Here is an 18217-nt window from a genome sequence, read left to right on the forward strand (position 1 = left end):
TGAATAATAATACTGCGTGTTTCAAATTTATTCCTCTGTGTGCTGCTAAATTTTCATTTTGCTGAATTTTTATCAACTAAAACACGCAAGACTACATTAAATTCAGCTCTTTTTGTCCCCAGTGGTTAATGAAATATCCATTCATGAACACTTAAGGCTACTACAATATCCAAATTAGTCCCGATGCATCTATGTTATGTCTGTCCTGAAACTCCTTGAATGCTGAATGTGGTCTAACAGCTACAGCTTCTTATCTAACCTTCCGACTCCTCCATATTCTCTCTCTGTCATGGTGGGATGGTTGGGGAGATGAAGGGGGTCTGAGAGGTATGAATTAATGGACACGTAAAAAGGTTTCTCACTGAGAAAGGCTGAAATCGCTGAGGAAGGAGCAGCAATGGAGACTTCCTCTGAAAACAATACATGCACAGTTCAGTGCACTCACAAGGAAAGCCTACAAATACCTCCATCTGAAAGGAGAACTGTGTCACAGAGCCCGAACAGAGCAATGATCACGATTCTGGGCACAAAACCTGGTCTAGGTAAACTTTATTTACATCTATACACAAATATGATCTTTAAGTGTGATGGCATTGCTAAGGCTTCATTTATGTTCACTGACAGTCAAGGGTGGAGCCAGAACGTTCACAATGGGGTGGCCAGAGTAGAGCTTGGTTTAACTGGGGTGGCAAACTTAGGGTTACACAAGCCCCTATGAAAGTAACATAAAAATTGATGCATTAAAATAAATATAATTTTGGCATCAACTAAATATTTCACCAACAAAGTAAGTCAACTTTTAACAAGAAAGACAAAACTGATATATTGTACATACATTGAATTATGTTAATTCAATGCAACACTTTTTCAGTGCACAACAATAACTTCTAGTATAACATTTAAGGCCATTAAAAAAAATAGGAAAATTTGGAAATTATTAATGGAGTTATAATTCAAAATTCTATAAGGATTGTGGCTGGAAAATGAATTGTTTTTATATTAAAACTGCAATTTGATAGAATGCAACATTGAAATTGCAAGAGCCTCAATTTTTGTTATATTCTGCATTATTTAATGCTGTCTTAAGTTTGAAGTGGGCATATTTAACCCAGTAACACAGAACTTGTGAACTGGCAATATGAAGGCACCACATTGTTCTGACCGCACCGTGTTCAGGCCTCAAGTCCAACAAAATGGACGTGCTGGTCTTCTTGCCAAAAATAAGGAGTGGAGCTTAATGTTTAGAAAGTAACTGCAATTTTGGTGAGAAAAATCACAATAAAATGTTTCCACCAAACTGGTCAGTTCTACATTATGAACTGGAGAAGCATGTTTTAAAACATAATTTTCACCCTGGAACAAATCTGATGTGGCCAGATGGGAGGCTATGCTTTACAATAGGGTAGCACTGGCCACCCTGGGCCACCCCTTGGCTTCACCCCTGCTGACAGTGATCACAGGAGGGCAGTCTTTAGTTCACCATGCCATGTGTAAAGTTTACAGGTGCAAACGGTTCATGTACAACGATCGGCACAGTTCTCCATTCTGTTAAGTACTCAAAATCAAGCTACTGTCAGACTGTGAGCAACACTGTAAACTCAAAATCATTCAGTTATTCCAGGCAGGCCTGGCAGAGACTCCACTGGATTGGATTTTGTCTTAATACGAGGAATGCAAGTCATTCAAATCAAATAAAAAAAAAATGAAACAGTATGTGAATCTCCAATTGCCTTTTCAACATATTTAAATTTCGAATCTGTCACAGCAATGTAATATATCGCTGCTGTCGGAACAAAACCTCATATCTGCAAAACGGTAACTTTACAGGAGAAGGAAAAAACATACTTTACTTTCAATGTAAGTCAATGGAACCAGAGTTTTTTCCAAGCAATTTTGGGTCATTTCTTTTGGTTCATTCCTCATGAAATTTACACACAATGTAAAGGGTACAAGGCATTTTCAAATTATGACAAAAACTGAAAAATGACAAAAAATGGAGATAAGGTTTTGTTCCAACAGCAGCGATTTATATATATATATGTATTGATATAAGCTGCCAACATGATCATACAGCAGGGGTGGCAAAAATAAAACATTGTAATTATAGATATTTTCTTAATACACAATATGCATCTTGATATTTAGCTTCTCTCAGGTTTGTTCAGTTGGAACAGACCAGAAAGAACCAGTAAAAACAAAACCAAAAACTATTACAGATTTTTATTCACTTTACTCCTCTAAATCTAAATAAACAGGAGCACCCTCAGGACCCTCGCATCCCCCATATTTACCTGTGACGTTGATGGGGACGACGCAGGACCCGATGGCCTGCGACTGGCTCTTCATCCTGTCCTCTGGGGTGGGCAGCGGTAGAACTCCACTCCAGTTGGTCTGTTTATCCAGTGTGGAGGGTACGTTAGGGATGGGGCACTTGGACCGGAGCCCTAGAGCCATGCCCTCTGAGTCTGGGTCATCCACATCCTGGACAATGGAAAGCCAATGAGAACAGCTCTGATAGGAGGTCGCTTAGTTTCATGTGGAAGTTTGAGAAGCTTCAGAATTAAAGAGGCTCAAATTCGTCACTATCATAACAAAACCTCGTATCTCTGAAATGGCCACTTTACAGGAGAAGGGAAATATGACTAAATTTTAATATCTGTTAACCCTCTATTGCATGAATTATTACTTAATTATTATTACTTAAATGATAAAAATGTCTTAACATGTTTTTTGTCATTTAAAATTGCTTAAATAATTGAAATATTTGAAAAAACGTGTATTTTTTTTAAAGTGGCGTATTTGGTAAATTGTTGCCATATGGCAACAATACACAGTTGTACCACAGCATCATAAAATCTAAAAAAAGACACCATAAAATCTATTTTTTCTCTAAAAACATACTTTTCTTGAAAACAAGACCAAACAAGTCCAATTTATACATGAAATACATGGCCCAAAATTTACAAATATTGTAAATTCATAAAATTTTAATTGGTATTTGGATTGTATGATATTAACAACATCATGATAGAAATTCCTGGCCATGTGACGTCATAAAGTATTTGTTTTCACAGATTTTATATTACTGCTTTTTAGTAAAATTGAGATTAAGTAATTGTTGCCATGTGGCAACACCGTGCAATAGAGGGTTAATAAAACGAGGTTTTATTCCAAGTCACTTTGGAGAATTTCTATTAGTCCCTTCATCATATAACATTCGCACAAAGTAAAACGCAGTTTTCAAATAGTTCAAAATGAAAGAAAAACACTTTTGAAGCTGGAAGGTTTTGATACGACAGTGACGTTTTATATGTCAACATGCATTAAACGATGATTGAGTATAGGCTGGCAGGGGAACTGGTTTGAGACCAGTTGTATATTGTATACAGCAGGTTAACGACAGTAAGCTTTGGGGTTTGAATGCAGAAACATGCATGAAAAAGAGTGAAACAGTGAAAGAAACAGCAGTCGCTCAGCAGCGCCCCCTGAGAAAAATGCAGTCATGAACATCAGGTATGTGGGGTTGTTAAGAAGAAGACTGGACAGAGACGGGTTAGCATTAGTAAAATACAGCATGCAGAACAGAACAGCAGCCAGCTGCACCAGCTGAGCGTAAGTTCGATCGTAGCCTAGTTGGAATGTAAACTGCCACTCTGTTCAAGTTTACGAGCGACTAGAATTTAATTGCATCAAGTAACATAGTTTCAACTTAGCTTTACGTTGTCAGGTAGCGTTATTGATTGGCTGCAGAGTGAGAATGTTGCATGCTATACACTCCTATATTAATCAATGTAGCCTTTCACACCGTCACGTTTTGGGTCTATTTCTGACGCATGCCACGCTGCAGGCCAGCAGTTTCTATGCAGAAACAGTAACGAAATGCAATGCCTGTGCTATGATATACAATCTAGGCTAATAAACAAATCAACAGATCCAGTTTGAACTCTTTGACAGGTTGATTGAAATCCCTTGAGTAGGTTAAAGTTGTGAAAATACAGGCGTCTCCTCTTCTTTATATAGCGCTACATCACCTGATGAGAAAGCCAGCATGAGTCAAGGCAGCTAGTCAAGGTTTTACTGTTGATCTCTTTATGACATCTACATAAAGCGTGCGTGAATAATAAACGGACAATACAGATGTATTTCGCTGTTGTCAGAACAAAACCAAAATGGTAACTTTACAGGGAGAAGGAAAAAACCTACTTTACTTCTAATGTAAGTCAATGGAACCAGACATTTTCCCAAGTCATTTTGGGCCGTTTCTTTTAGTCCATTCATCATAAAATTCACAGATAATGTAAAGAGCGACAGGCACTTTCAAATAAGGGAAAAAACTGAAAAAAGACAAAAATGGAGATATGAGGATTTCTTCCGACAGCAGTGAGTATATTAGATGTTATACCACAGTTAGTTCTGGCCACACGAGCTGATTGGTTGAGAAGCGTTCTGACTGTGCTGTTATTTCGCCATAACATCACTTTTTTTTCACAAACACTGTATCACTCCGCTGAGACGGCATTGCTAAGCAACGAGTTTGACAGCTGTAGGAGACGCTCAAGACATTTGAACGTTTTTACTTCTTACTTTGCCACAAACAGAAAATTGACACTTAAGATCACATTTGACCGACAGCCGATTTGGTCAGACTCTGAAGATGAGACGACACTAAATTCCCAAACTGTCGTCACCACTGAGCAGCTTTTCAGTCGGCAGCTGTGACAGAAGAACAGCTGAACAACCTGGAATCAGCCAGAAATGAACCCAACACCATTCGCCAAACTAAATGGGCTGTAAGATGCTTCACAGCTGGAACAAAACAACATTCATTACATACATACATTATTAACATACTGATCTGGCAAAAACTGACAAAACTGAGCTAAACTTGATATTGCGGCAGTTTTATGGCTCAGTCTGAACTTCAAAAGGCGAGGCTTACAGCAGACTGTGCAGCGAGTGGGTGGAGTTCGTTACTCTGACGTAGCAACAAGCTGCTCGTTAAGGAACTATAATTTGGTGAAGGAACTGCGAACATTAAAACATATTAAACGCCGCGTTCACAGCCCAGTTTATTAATTTATTACTTTATTTATTTAACTGTTGTGTAAAAGCAATAGAACACGAGAGAGAGTGTGTTACAGCGAATAACATCACGGCTGTAGTGATATTTCACGATAACACACTCCCTCCCATGTTCTATTGCTTTAAAAACACAACACATGAATCCCGCGTGAAATAAGAAGCGTCGCGGAGTGGTTACGGATTAGCGTGGACGCCGCGACGTGTCCAGTGTGAAATGGGCGTGAGAGTCTTTGAAAAGGCCCATCCTGCAGTAGCACTGAACACAGTTCTTCACGTAGTGGGTTAGCGCTTGTGGGTTCCCCTCCCCCGAGCGGATGAATCTGACGATTGCGGGTGCATTACAAGAGAATTCAAAGGGGACTCGGTCAAAGCTTGGCGAGGGACGCGTCTTCTAAGGATGTGAGTGAATTTTCTTCTATTGTTCTCAAATCTTCATCCGTAAAATGTTAATTTTGAGACCTAAACATCGAGCCGGACCTTCTTTTTGAGCCTGTACATGTGACGTAAAAGACGTATGACGTGGTGTAAAAACTCCCTGACCCGACGCCTCTGACTTAAAATTAATATTTCAGGAAGAACTGCAGCAGCACACGCTCTCTCAGTAACGCTACTTCTTTCAGTTTTAGAACAAAAAATCTTACATAGTGCAGCTTTAATGCACAGTTACTGCTTGTTTGCTAAATTTAGCATACTGGGGAAAAAATAAAGCAAAAAATATGAACATTGCAAAGTTATGGCACATTTTAAGGCTAACTTAGTTCACATATTTTTGCTTAGAAGATCAACAGAACATGTAATTTCACCTCAGAACTGTTTAAACTTCTGCACACAGCCGTATTTTCAGTGCTGGTCTCTAAGCCCGACTCGCTGAGCTAGGAAAGTTAAACTGAACACTTACCTCACGACGTGTACAGAGCGCTAGATAACTGGAGTGTGTGGAGAAACGACTGAGTCTGTCACACTTCAACCTCTACACACACACACACACACACACACACACACACACACACACACACACACACATTCAGTGAGCTGAGATATAGAGTCACTCTGTGAGACTCTCTCTCTCAGCAGCCTGAAGCAGGCCTCACAATAAACAGCGTCCACGAAGCGGCGGGTTACCACGGAAACCTCCCCTCAAAGTGAGAGGAAGGAGGGAGGGAGGGGAGGAAAAGAAAGAAGAGAGAGAGAAATCAAAGAGGTCCTCTACACCGCTGATGTGTTTCTATCAGAGCTGAGAGGAGAGAGAGAGAGAGAGAGAGAGAGAGACAGAAGAGAGGGAGAGAGAGGAAGAGAAACAAGAGAGCAGATGAATGGCAAGAAAAGAAGGAGGAGAGGCAAGAAGAAGGAGAGAGAGAGAAAATGGGTGAGGAATGAATGGAGAGAGACAGAGAGAGAGAGATAGAGAGAAAGAAAGTGAGAGAGAGAGAGAGAGAGAGAGAGAAAGATAGAGAGAGAGGGAGAGAGAGAGAGAGAGAGAGAGAGGGAGAGAGAGAGAGAGAAAGATAGAGAGAGCGAGGGAGAGAGAGAGAAAGAGAAAGAGAGAGAGAGAGAGAGAGAGGGCTGAGAAAAGGGCAGAAGGGGCTTGGTCTGGCTCTCAGCCAAAAGCTGTTTTCATTAGAAAGCTTGGAGGGGCAAAAGAATGCCATTCATGAAGTCTAGAGAGAGAGAGAGAGAGAGAGAGACAGACAGAGAGAGAGAGAGAGAGAGAGAGAGAGAGAGAGAGAGAGAGAGAGAGAGACAGACAGACAGAGAGAGAGAGAGAGAGAGAGACGAGACAGACAGACAAAGAGAGAGAGAGAGAGAGAGAGTAAATGTATGACAGACACACTATAATGTCCAAAAGTTTGTGGACACCTGCTATTGGTATTGATAGTGAGTTTGCCCTCCTTTGCTGCAGTAACAGCCTCTCTTGGGAAGGCTTTACACTGATGTTGGAACATTGCTATGAGGATTTGATTGAGCATTAATGAGGTCATGTACTGATGTTGGATGATCAGTTCTGGATCTCCAGCTCGTCCCAAAGGTACCGGATGGAGCTCCAGCACTCCAGAGAACGCAGGTGCTCCACAGCCCATGGAGCATGGAGACCTTAGGCTCATGGGTGGCTTTTAGACACATAGTGTGTGTGACAGATGAGGCAAAGAAAGGACAGAGAGAAAATGGCCACATATAGTTGAAAAGAAGATTATGAGTAGAAAGCGAGAGACTATTCCCTCTCGTTGTCAACCACACCTCTCTCTCTCAGTGATGGTCTGTGGGTGAGCCGCAGTTCTGAGAGCTGGTGAGTAATTACAGGATTCCTCTCTCGCTCATTCGCTTAAACGCAAACTAGCTTTAACATTGAAACCGTGTCATTATGAGCCTTCAGACCAGCAGCCTTCCGTGTGCTCGTCTCCCCAAGACATTCCACACATACTGCAGTTAAACTCGACCCAGCGGAGGAAATAAGGCCACGTGTCTCACAGCTCACAGCAAAAACATCCATATACGACCACTGATAGTCTCAGCCTCGAGGCCGGATTACAGTCGTATGTTTTAAGTAATGAACAGAATAATTTAGAAGCAAGCAAGTGATACATCCTTGTGTATTTGCCAGCGAATACCACTTTGTTTTGTGTAGGTGGGTTTTTTGGTGTAAAACCCACCCACAAAAAACCCTACATGTCTATGATTGGTTATTTTGCAAGGCAGTCAGGCGGCCCCTTCCTGTCAAAGTAGGCAGTTGTTCACCATGTCAAGCGCACTCTGACGACAGGCAGAAGACTAGCTTACTTTTCCACTTTTCCACAGTTAAACCTCAGAAATCTTGTTATGGTACACAATTTTATGATTAGTGACATAGTAGATGAATACATCCCTATAAACACGTACATACAATTACATACATGCATACAATCACACACAGACTACTTTCCCTTCGTTTGAACCTCAGAAAATGACAAAAAAAGATGGTTTTTATTTACACTCTATCGAATGTGGTTTGGATTGAAAGTTTAGAATCAGCGCTTTCGTTTGTTTCAATGAGCTGCGAGCAGTGTGGGAAATACCCCCTGGTATTTGAGGGGTCCCATGTCGGCTGGCTGCGAACTCACTCGCCATAGTGATGCTGATACTAGCTTCAAATCTAGTTTGGTAGTGCAGTCTACAGTATTTCAGAGGTATTCTGGGCATAGTTACAGTTGCTAGGTTATGAAGGACCAACTGGGTGAACCAATGCTACAGTGACACCCTGAGGCTGAGCAGTGCTGCATCTCTAGCCAGTAAAGAATGGCAAAGACAGAAGCTGATTGTGGGTGAAGCAGCTAAATAATGAGCTTTCCCTGAATTTGTATTTGAGTGTTTATTTTTCCCTAACAAGCAACTTAACATCATAGTAAGTTTGTTTTCGGGGACCACCCAGAATTTTGCATTATTTGGCTACGAGAAAGAAAAAAAGTCAGAAAAAAGGAGGTTCTCATGACAGAAGAATAAAGTCTTAGGGTTTAGGGATTAGGGTTCAGGCTTTAGGGTTAGGGTTTAGGCTTTAGGGTTAGGGTTTAGGGATTAGGGTTCAGGCTTTAGGGTTAGGGTTTAGGGTTTAAGTGTTACAGTTTAAAGATTAAGGGGTTTGGTCTGCTCCAGGTCCAGCGGCGGAGGGCTTGCAGTGCTGTACCTTTCTGCTCCATCGGGAGAACTGGCAACATTCAGTAGGGGAGGAGGATCGGGCGCTCTCAAACTACAACACAAACAAACAAACACAACACCAGCACAGCTATGAGTAATGAAGGGAGGGAGGGAAACAGGTAAACAGAGGTGTAACCCGGGGGCTAAACACTGAAACATGAAGCTGCAGTCGACTCCTGTTAGCTGCACGTATAGAGGTCATAGACGTCAGCAGGCCGGGGGATGCTGGTCAGCAACCTGCAAACAAATCCTAAGCCAACAAAGAGGTGGAGCTCATAGACAGCCTGTATGTAAACACTCCAAAGCACTGTGGACTTACTCTGCACTCTGTAAGGCAAACAATAAGCAATATTATGAGCTCTGAGCATGACAGACAGACAGGAGACGGCATGTAGACCAAAACAGAAACCCTGTGATGTGACAGTTTTACCTGTGTGTGCTCTACCTGCACTGCTGCATCCCTCACCTCCTCCTCCTGCAGCATGATGGAGGAGGAAAACACACAAGCTGTAAGAAACATGTCAGGTAAATAAAGCTCTGCTGGAGCTGGATTCATTTTGCCTGAGGAGGTTCTATAATTTAAGTGCTTGTGATCCATTATGAATCTGCAGTGTGTGTAGTTTTACAGTCTGACGGTAATAATTGTGGAGCGATTTTAATCCAGTATGAATCTGCAGTGTGTGTAGTTTTACAGTCTGACGGTAATAATTGTGGAGCGATTTTAATCCAGTATGAATCTGCAGTGTGTGTAGTTTTACAGTCTGACAGTAATAATTGTGGAGCGATTTTAATCCAGTATGAATCTGCAGTGTGTGTAGTTTATACAGTCTGACGGTAATAATTGTGGAGCGATTTTAATCCAGTGTGAATCTGCAGTGTGTGTAGTTTTACAGTCTGACGGTAATAATTGTGGAGCGATTTTAATCCAGTGTGAATCTGCAGTGTGTGTAGTTTTACAGTCTGACAGTAATAATTGTGGAGTGATTTTAATCCAGTATGAATCTGCAGTGTGTGTAGTTTTACAGTCTGACAGTAATAATTGTGTAGCGATTTTAATCCAGTATGAATCTGCAGTGTGTGTAGTTTTACAGTCTGACAGTAATAATTGTGGAGCGATTTTAATCCAGTATGAATCTGCAGTGTGTGTAGTTTATACAGTCTGACAGTAATATCTGTGGAGTGACACTACTGCACGACCTCATCAGGTAAAACTAATCCAGCACCAACAGAGTTGTGTGAGGCGTTCATTGCAAAGTTGGAGCAGAAAAATATCTAAAAGAGTTAAAAGTTACAGAAAAAAAATCATGCTGGACGTCGACACCATTCTTGATAAATGATGCTGTGATGAAACGTGTAAAGCAGTAAAGTCACACAAATAACAAGGCAAGCCATGACTGTCTGGATGACTGGAATGACTGAAATGATCCTGTAAAAAAGCTCATGCTGCTCATGAAGGAGGAGGTTCAGTCGGATGAGCACTAGCATGCCACAGTCCACACAGGTGCGTTTACCTGTGCGTGTGCTGTGTGAGTGTCTGTGCTTCCCTCTGTTCTCTCCTACACGCACATCACACACACACACCACAGTCAGCTGATCCAGTGTGAAGCACAGAGCTGTAGACACTCATCATCTCATAGCTTTAATGGCTCAGCAACACAATAAAGAACAATATTTTAGACAAACAGCCCAGTTTTACTGCAGAATGCAGCCATGCAGTGTAGTTCAGTTCAAGATCAGGATCTGCACTCATTCAAAATCCTGAGCTTCAGTGTCGATACACAAACTGCCCCTGAGTTATAGGAGATTATAAAGAGGGATTCCACAGCTCCACTGACCACACAGGAGCACTTTGTAGTTCTACAGTTACAGACTGTAGTCCATCTGTTTCTCTGCATACTTTGTTAGCCTGTTCTTCAGTGGTCAGGACCCCCATGGACCCCCACAGAGCAGGTACTATTTGGGTGGTGGATCATTCTCAGCACTGCAGTAACACTGACGTGGTGGTGGTGTGTTAGTGTGTGTTGCGCTGGTCTGAGTGGATCAGACACAGCAGTGCTGCTGGAGTTTTTAAACACCTCAGAGTCACTGCTGGACTGAGAATAGTCCACCAACCAAAATATCCAGCCAACAGCGTCCTGTGGGCAGCGTCCTGTGAGCACTGATGAAGGACTACAGGATGACCAACACAAACTGTGCAGCAGCAGATGAGCTATCGTCTCTGACTTTACATCTACAAGGTGGACCGACAAGGTAATAGAGTGGACAGTGAGTGGACACCGTGTTTAAAAACTCTGATCCACTCAGACCAGCGCAACACACACTAACACACCACCACCACGTCAGTGTTACTGCAGTGCTGAAAATGATCCACCGCCCAAATAGTACCTGCTCTGTGGGGGTCCATGGGGGTCCTGACCACTGAAGAACAGGGTGAAAGGGGGCTAACAAAGTATGCAGAGAAACAGATGGACTACAGTCTGTAACTGTAGAACTACAAAGTGACCCTATGTGGTCAGTGGAGCTGATAAAATGGACAGTGAGTGCAGAAACAAGGAGGTGGACTTAATTAAAGGTTCCTCTCTATTTTTGTTGAATGGACAGAAAGACGGACTGATAGATGGACAGAAATGTGTGTATGATTTTACCGTCTGGAGGTGTTCCTGGTTCCTGAGGGAGTGGGGGGAGGGGTAAGTGGGAATGGGCGGAGCCGCGCAGATAGAGATGGTCACCCTCCTCTCTCTTTCACTCACTTCCTGTCTCTGCTGCTGATCTGTTACACGCAAACATACAAGCTAGCGTTAGCGTTAGCGTTAGCACTGAGGGACAGTCAGAATGTCTGAGTGTAAAACAGACGGTCATTCATTCAAACACAGTAACAGAGTCAGGAGACGAGCGCGCTACACCCTCGTGTCCACCAGAGGGCAGTGTCTGACCTCACACTGCCCACACGACCGGTCACTGAACAGCATGGAGCTGGAATTTGGTCTTTCACACTAAGGACAGTGTTTCTCACATGACGGTTAAAGCAATAGCTGTTTATTGATTATTGATCATCCTGACTTCTGTGCAGAGATTCTAGGCTCTGATTAGTACTGTGAAAGTGATTATTGATTACTGATCATCCCGACTTCTGTACAGAGATTCTAGGCTCTGATTAGTACTGTAAAAATGATTATTGATTATTGATCATCCTGACTTCTGTGCAGAGATTCTAGGCTCTGATTAGTACTGTAAACTTGATAACTGATTATTGATAATTCTGAGTTCTGTGCTGAGATTCTAGACCCTGATTGGTAGTGTAATGAATGATTACTGATCATTTAAACATCTGTATAGAGATTCTAGGCTCTAATTAGTACGCTGATAGAAGGTTATTGATTATTGATGATTAATTATTGATCAGTCTGACCTCTGTACAGAGCTTGTAGGCTCTGTTTGGCATTTCGGTGCAGCTCCTCCACGCAGGCTGGCCGAGTGGATGGGAGAAACACATTCCTCTGCAGGTGAAACACCGACTGATAGTGAGCAGTCAGCTTACTCTCAACGTCCAGATTCGACACAGCTAGAGAGGGAGAGAGAGAGAGAGAGAGAGAGAGATGAGAGTCAGATCAGATGACCATACATAACCAGGCCTATGCACTGACCACTTTAGTCATGTCTACCTTACAGGTGTATAATTACAGACTGCAGCTTATCTGTTGCTGCAGCTAATCAGCCCCTTTCTGCCCCATTGGTCAGTTTCTGACCACAGGAAAGCTGTTGTCCAGATATTATTTGGGTGGTGGACCATTCTCAGGACAGCAGTGACACTGACATGGTAGCGTGTGATGCTGGTACGAGTGGATCAGACACAATAGTGTTGTTGAGGTTTTTACACGTCAGTGTTGCGGCTAGCTTTAGAGTGGACCACCACCCAAAAGTGCCCAGACCAGATGACCTCGATGAAGGACTAAAGGATGACTAACACAACCTTTACATCAACAGATGGTGGGTGAAGCTACAAGAGAGGGGTTTCTGATAAAGTGTCAGAAGGCAGAATTGTCCACCATGCAAATAAGATATCAATAGTGGTCCAGTGGACAGAAGCTGACTAGTGACAAATGGGGTGATAATCTATTGAGTTCCCCTACAGATCTGCAATGGAAGTCTATCCAGCTTCTATCAGCACTAAAATAAAGAGCTTAAGCTCAGAAGTGAGAGGGGTGGTCAACAGTGGAGCCGTCCCAGCAGCTGAACTAACACAACGGAATCAAACTAAACCCAAAAACAGAGAATTAGGAACTAAACGTTAAAGACTAAAATGGAGCTACGCAGAAAGTAAGTTCATTTCCTCACTAATTTGCTTGAAGTAAATTGTTGTCATTTAAAAATAAAAGCATTAATCCGTTAAAATTGCACTTAAGTACATGTAACTGAGCAAACACAACTATTTACTGCCCCCCTCTGTTTATCAGACCCCCTAACGGATCAGTAAGAGAGAGAAACAGTGGAGCTTAACGCAGGCCCACCTTCTAAACAAATGACCCTCCACTAAATAAACCCGGACAAACCCCAACCAAATGCTCTTCTCACCCCCCAGTGAGACCCCCTCACCCGGCACTCAGGATCTAAATGGTACGGCCCATCACTCAGGCGAGGAGGTGGGGAGAGCTGTTTGTTACAGATGATGGACAGATGAACACGTCTGCTGTGAACGCGGAGATGTTATGGCTACATTAGGACTCAGTGTCTGACTCCGACGCCGCAGGCAGTTGAAGCTATAGTGAATGTGAATAGGTCTATAGAGCACTCACTCTCCTCACTCACACTCAAAACCCTGGTATTAAAGCTCTCCAATCTAGGTCAGATACTCAGCAGAGCACGGCTGGCTTGATCTTCTGTGACCGTATATGTGAGAGAAAAGAGGTAGTAAGGAATAATGTCTAGTCCAGACGCTGAAATCCTTTGCTAGCAGAAGAAATCAATGTTTATTAGCAATAAATGCAACACAGCGTCACAGCGTCACAGCGTCACCGCCGAAACACAATTATATGACCGTTTATGGAGAATTGTGCTGATTTTCAAGTCATTCTGAGTGGTTTGACGTGAAAATGGTCCATTTTATTTACTATCCAAACCCACCAGTGAACCTACGCGTGTCTTCTGAGTTTTATATGGAATGTTGATGATGGTAAAACAGTGGAAAATCTTTAAAAATATGTTTTCTTTGGGCTCCATTTTGCCTCACCATGCTCTCCCAGCACCCACAAATCGACTGCACAAATATATATATTTTAGCTCATAATCATAAAACAGTGTCTCAGATGTCACGGTATTCATAACCATTTCATGCAATGACTTTCTGTGAGGGAGCTTTTAGAGGTGGACGTCTGGTTCCTATCACCACCACTGTGAACAGTTCTGAAGTTTCTCTAGAACAGAGCGTTTCACACCAAACCACTAAGAATAGCTTTAACCGTATAAGCACAAATTTTTGGAAATTGATTAAAGAATTCATCTTTAAGAAACCGTGTTGAGCTGTTAAAGGAATAGAAATCAAACTTGCTTTAGAACTGGAGCTACGAGGCTAACTCTGCTAACAAACCCAAGAATGCAATAGTCACCCAAATAGCCCAAAAACATCTCTAAACACACTCAAACTGCATCCAGCTCTTTATTAAGGTGGCGCAGGCTTGGTGATGTGGTTTAGAGCACAGTATGACCAACCGTGAGCTTCACAAACACGGGCAGCCATTTCAGACACCAACACCAGGACTGATATTCACAAAGCAGGACTGATCTTGGATCAGATTCCTCCGTATTTATGATGGTCATTGTCACAAATACTGATTCCAGATCAGCACTCCGACTCCGGAGGTGGTCTGGGAATACACACCCTGTAGTTTAAAGAGGCTGCCAGCACTTTTGTTCATTTTTATAGTTTACAGTAAGTCATGAAGGGCTTTAAACCACAATGACAAGTCTGTCCCACCTTAATGAAGACCTGGTTGAAGTGTGAGTGGGTTGAAAGATGTTTCAGTGATGTCTTTTTACAGAAAAGATTTGGGCTATTTGGGTCACTATTGACTTCCAGTGTGTTAGAAATCGCAACCTCACAGCTCTAAACTACAGAGACTCCAGTCTTGTTCCGACCGATCGACTACATCTGAAGTAAGTGCCCTGATAGCAGCATATATCGGTCCACTGGCTTGATAAGGTCGGCACCCCGCCGGCTATTTGCCACTGCTGGTCCACTCTCGGACCACCCAGATTATTGTCCTGCATACAAGCTCTAACTAGTTTTTAAGCTCCTCAAACAGAATTAAAAAAAGACAAATATTATAAACAACGAAGTGAAAAAAAATCATGTCTAGGCCTGACGTGAAATGTTGTTGCTGACACTGTTAAAATTATTTTACTGATTAAAATGATTTACTACACTAATCTACAATGTATAACTACAGAAAGTTGGTAAAGTAAATTGGACTATGAGTAGAAAATGAGCGGTAAGTGGAATTTTGTCTAATAATCTGCTTAACCACCGGTGGGCCGCCCAGAAAGCGCTGAGCATCAGCGGGCCAACAGTCGTCCGCTATCCTCTTGCTATCAGGGTGGAAAATTGTATAAATTTGATTTTTTTGCTAAATTAATCTTAAATAGACTTTTTTTAGACTGGTTTCTGACGCTGATGTACTGTTGTTTATGTATCTAAGGTAGCTGCAGCTTCTGTTTAGCTATGCTAATGTACTTCAGTCTATGTTTATAGATTACAGTGAGTCATACAGTGTCAGACACCACAAAATCGAGTCTATTAGTGATGAATAAAGAAGTAGACACAGTTTGAGGTGAGTAATGATTTAGGCATTATTAGCTTCCATTAGCTTCGTTAGCTGTGTAGCTCTAAAAATGAAGTAAAGAAGCAAACTTCAGACACTAAACATGGCTGATCGACTACATTTGGGATAAGTGGAAAATTGTGTAAATTAGATTTTTGCTGAATTATTCCTTTAATTAATCTTAAATGGATTTGATTAGGTGGTTTCTGACAGTGACATAGTGCTATTTATGTATCTAAGATAGCTGCTGCTTCCACTATGCTAATGTAGTTCAGTCTATGTTTATGGATCACAGTGAGTCATACAGTGTCAGAAACCACAGAATCCAGTCTAATATTGATTACTGAACAACTCCACACAGGTTTTAAGTGAGTGATTATTTAGACATGCAGTTAGCACCATGCTAACCTCGCAGTTATTAGCTTCCACTAGCTGCATTAGCCTTGTAGCTCTAATGCTGAAGTAAAGAAGCAAAGCTTAGACACTAAACCTGTCTTGGCTGATCAACTATGTTTGCAGTCAAGGCCAAACTTGGCTGTAATATTCCTTCATCAATACTGACTTCCACAGTGATTCGTCCGTAAAGAGCCAAACGCAGGCCAGTTGCACGTAAATCATGCGTGAAGGAGGAACGCGATAAATCCAAGCTTTATTCACTGAAATAAAGCGAGTGGCTTGGATTCGAAACACAATTCCACAGCCGCAGCCCTGCCAGACTGAAATCTAGCAGCGCTCACACAACCCCTCGCTCCTTTGAGCTCCTGCCAGGTTCCTCCTTTCATTTCCACTCCAGAGGTTCTCTCCTACCTGGAGCCGAGCTCCAGGCTCTGTAGACCTGGCAGGTGGACTGTAGCACGGACCAAAGACCCGATAGTGATCAAAGCGGCACCCAGACAGACCAAGAGGGACTCAACTGATTCCTTCAGATTCAGATCTGAGTGCGGCTGTGGCTCAACTTCAGTCTGGGAGGATCCAGTGACTTTTCTTTTTTAATTAAATGAATAGTTCAAAGAAAAAAACATCAGATTTACACAATATTAGCCTCACTGCAAATTCAGTTGATTGGTCAAGACTTGCTATATGGATCTGATATACAGTAATATATGGATTTCAAATAAATGACATACATTAGAATATATGGATATCCAATTTATATTAATCATATAAGTTGGACTTCCATATTTACAAATGGTCAATTTAAAAAAAGTTGGCATACATATCACATAAATGTCGGCCAACTTATTTGAAACTGGCCATTTTCGAATATGGGACATATATTCCAGCCATATATCAACATATACAAACATATATGTGTTATATTTAACAACATATGATAGAAAACATTGGGCCTCGTTCACCAACCGTTCCATCCATATATTATGAATATATGTTCAATTATTGATACTTATATATGTACATAACAAACATATGCATGTATTTGGAAATACATGCCTGACCCTTTATGATATATGTGCATATATGGCCACATATCAGGTTTCTGTGTGGGTTATTTGTCTGAAGTTTACATCTTTAGCTTTAGCACTGGTAGCTAACAGGTCATGGAAGCTAATGTACACAAATTAGCACGCTAACCTGGTGGCCTCCATCAGCTGCCTCAAACCGTGTTGAGTTGTTCAATAATCTATAATAGACTTGATTATGTGGTTTCTGACATTGCACAGTCATGTGAAAAAGTTTAGGCACCCTTGGTCAAATGTACGCTTTGTTGATTTTCTGATGTAAATAAATGAACACGTCCTCTACAGAGATCAGACTTCTGCACATTTTACTAAAAAAATCACTGTTTATTTGCTGAATTTAACATTTTCAGGGGAAAAAAAAACAGAAAATGTAACCTGTGCAAAAGTTATGGCGCATTTCACATTTGAACTCAGCAAATAAATAGAAATTGTGCACTAAAATTAGCATGAAAATGTCATATTTATTTTTAAGCTCTGTAGAAGAACTTATTTTCAAAAAATCAGCAACAACACACATTCTGCAGACGACTGTCTGTGACTGTAGGCTGTGGATCTAAATGCCCCTGAGAGACCAGTAACCCTGCTGAGTTTGACCTTTTACCCCCAGAGACCACAGATTGAGCCAATTTGTCCTAAAAATCCTGGTGCAGTTTTAAAATGTACTGTTTACTCCTCAGTCTGTATATGGAAACAGAGCTGTTAAAATACCCAGAATGCTTTGTATTCATGATATCACAACAAATAACACATTTACATATACCCCAGTTAAGCTCCGCCCATTCACTTTAAAGTTGAAGGCTTTCTTTTAATGGTGCATCACATAGGACAACCAATCATAACAGAGGTCAGTGATGTATGTCTGTCTTAAAGGCACAGTAACAAAAATAGCCTGTTTAAGTCTGAGGGATAAAGAGAGAGATAAAAAACAGTCATGTAAACATGAATTATGACTGTTTTGGGTAAATAAAACCACACAAATATCATAAGTGGACCTAAAACATAAAATACAAGGAAACTGCTGACCATGTCTCCTTTACGTAAACAGGCCATATAAACCGTTAGCCATATTGGACACTGCAGAGTTAAAACAGTGCTGTGGCGACGACAGTACTCTAGTAATTCTGTTTAACAGACTGACGGCTCTTTATTTCAAAGTTTATGCCTGATTTGCTA

At 41.6% G+C, this 18217-nt stretch overlaps 1 protein-coding gene across 2 annotated transcripts in view; it reads right to left on the reverse strand.

Moving 5' to 3' along the window:
- The window catches only part of nhsa (Nance-Horan syndrome a (congenital cataracts and dental anomalies)), a 125217-nt gene that overhangs the window by 14900 nt on the left and 92100 nt on the right, over positions 1-18217 (reverse strand). For both annotated transcript variants that reach the window (XM_036590934.1, XM_036590935.1), the window contains exons 2-5: positions 12158-12310; positions 11394-11518; positions 8738-8800; positions 2292-2481 (exon numbers count right to left, since the gene is read on the reverse strand). In XM_036590934.1, coding sequence (XP_036446827.1) covers positions 2292-2481; positions 8738-8800; positions 11394-11518; positions 12158-12310 — 531 coding nt within the window. The remainder of the gene's footprint in view (positions 1-2291; positions 2482-8737; positions 8801-11393; positions 11519-12157; positions 12311-18217) is intronic.

The sequence above is a fragment of the Colossoma macropomum genome, unplaced genomic scaffold (genome assembly GCF_904425465.1).
Source record: "Colossoma macropomum unplaced genomic scaffold, Colossoma_macropomum, whole genome shotgun sequence".
In the NCBI taxonomy this organism is placed as follows: Eukaryota; Metazoa; Chordata; class Actinopteri; order Characiformes; family Serrasalmidae; genus Colossoma; species Colossoma macropomum.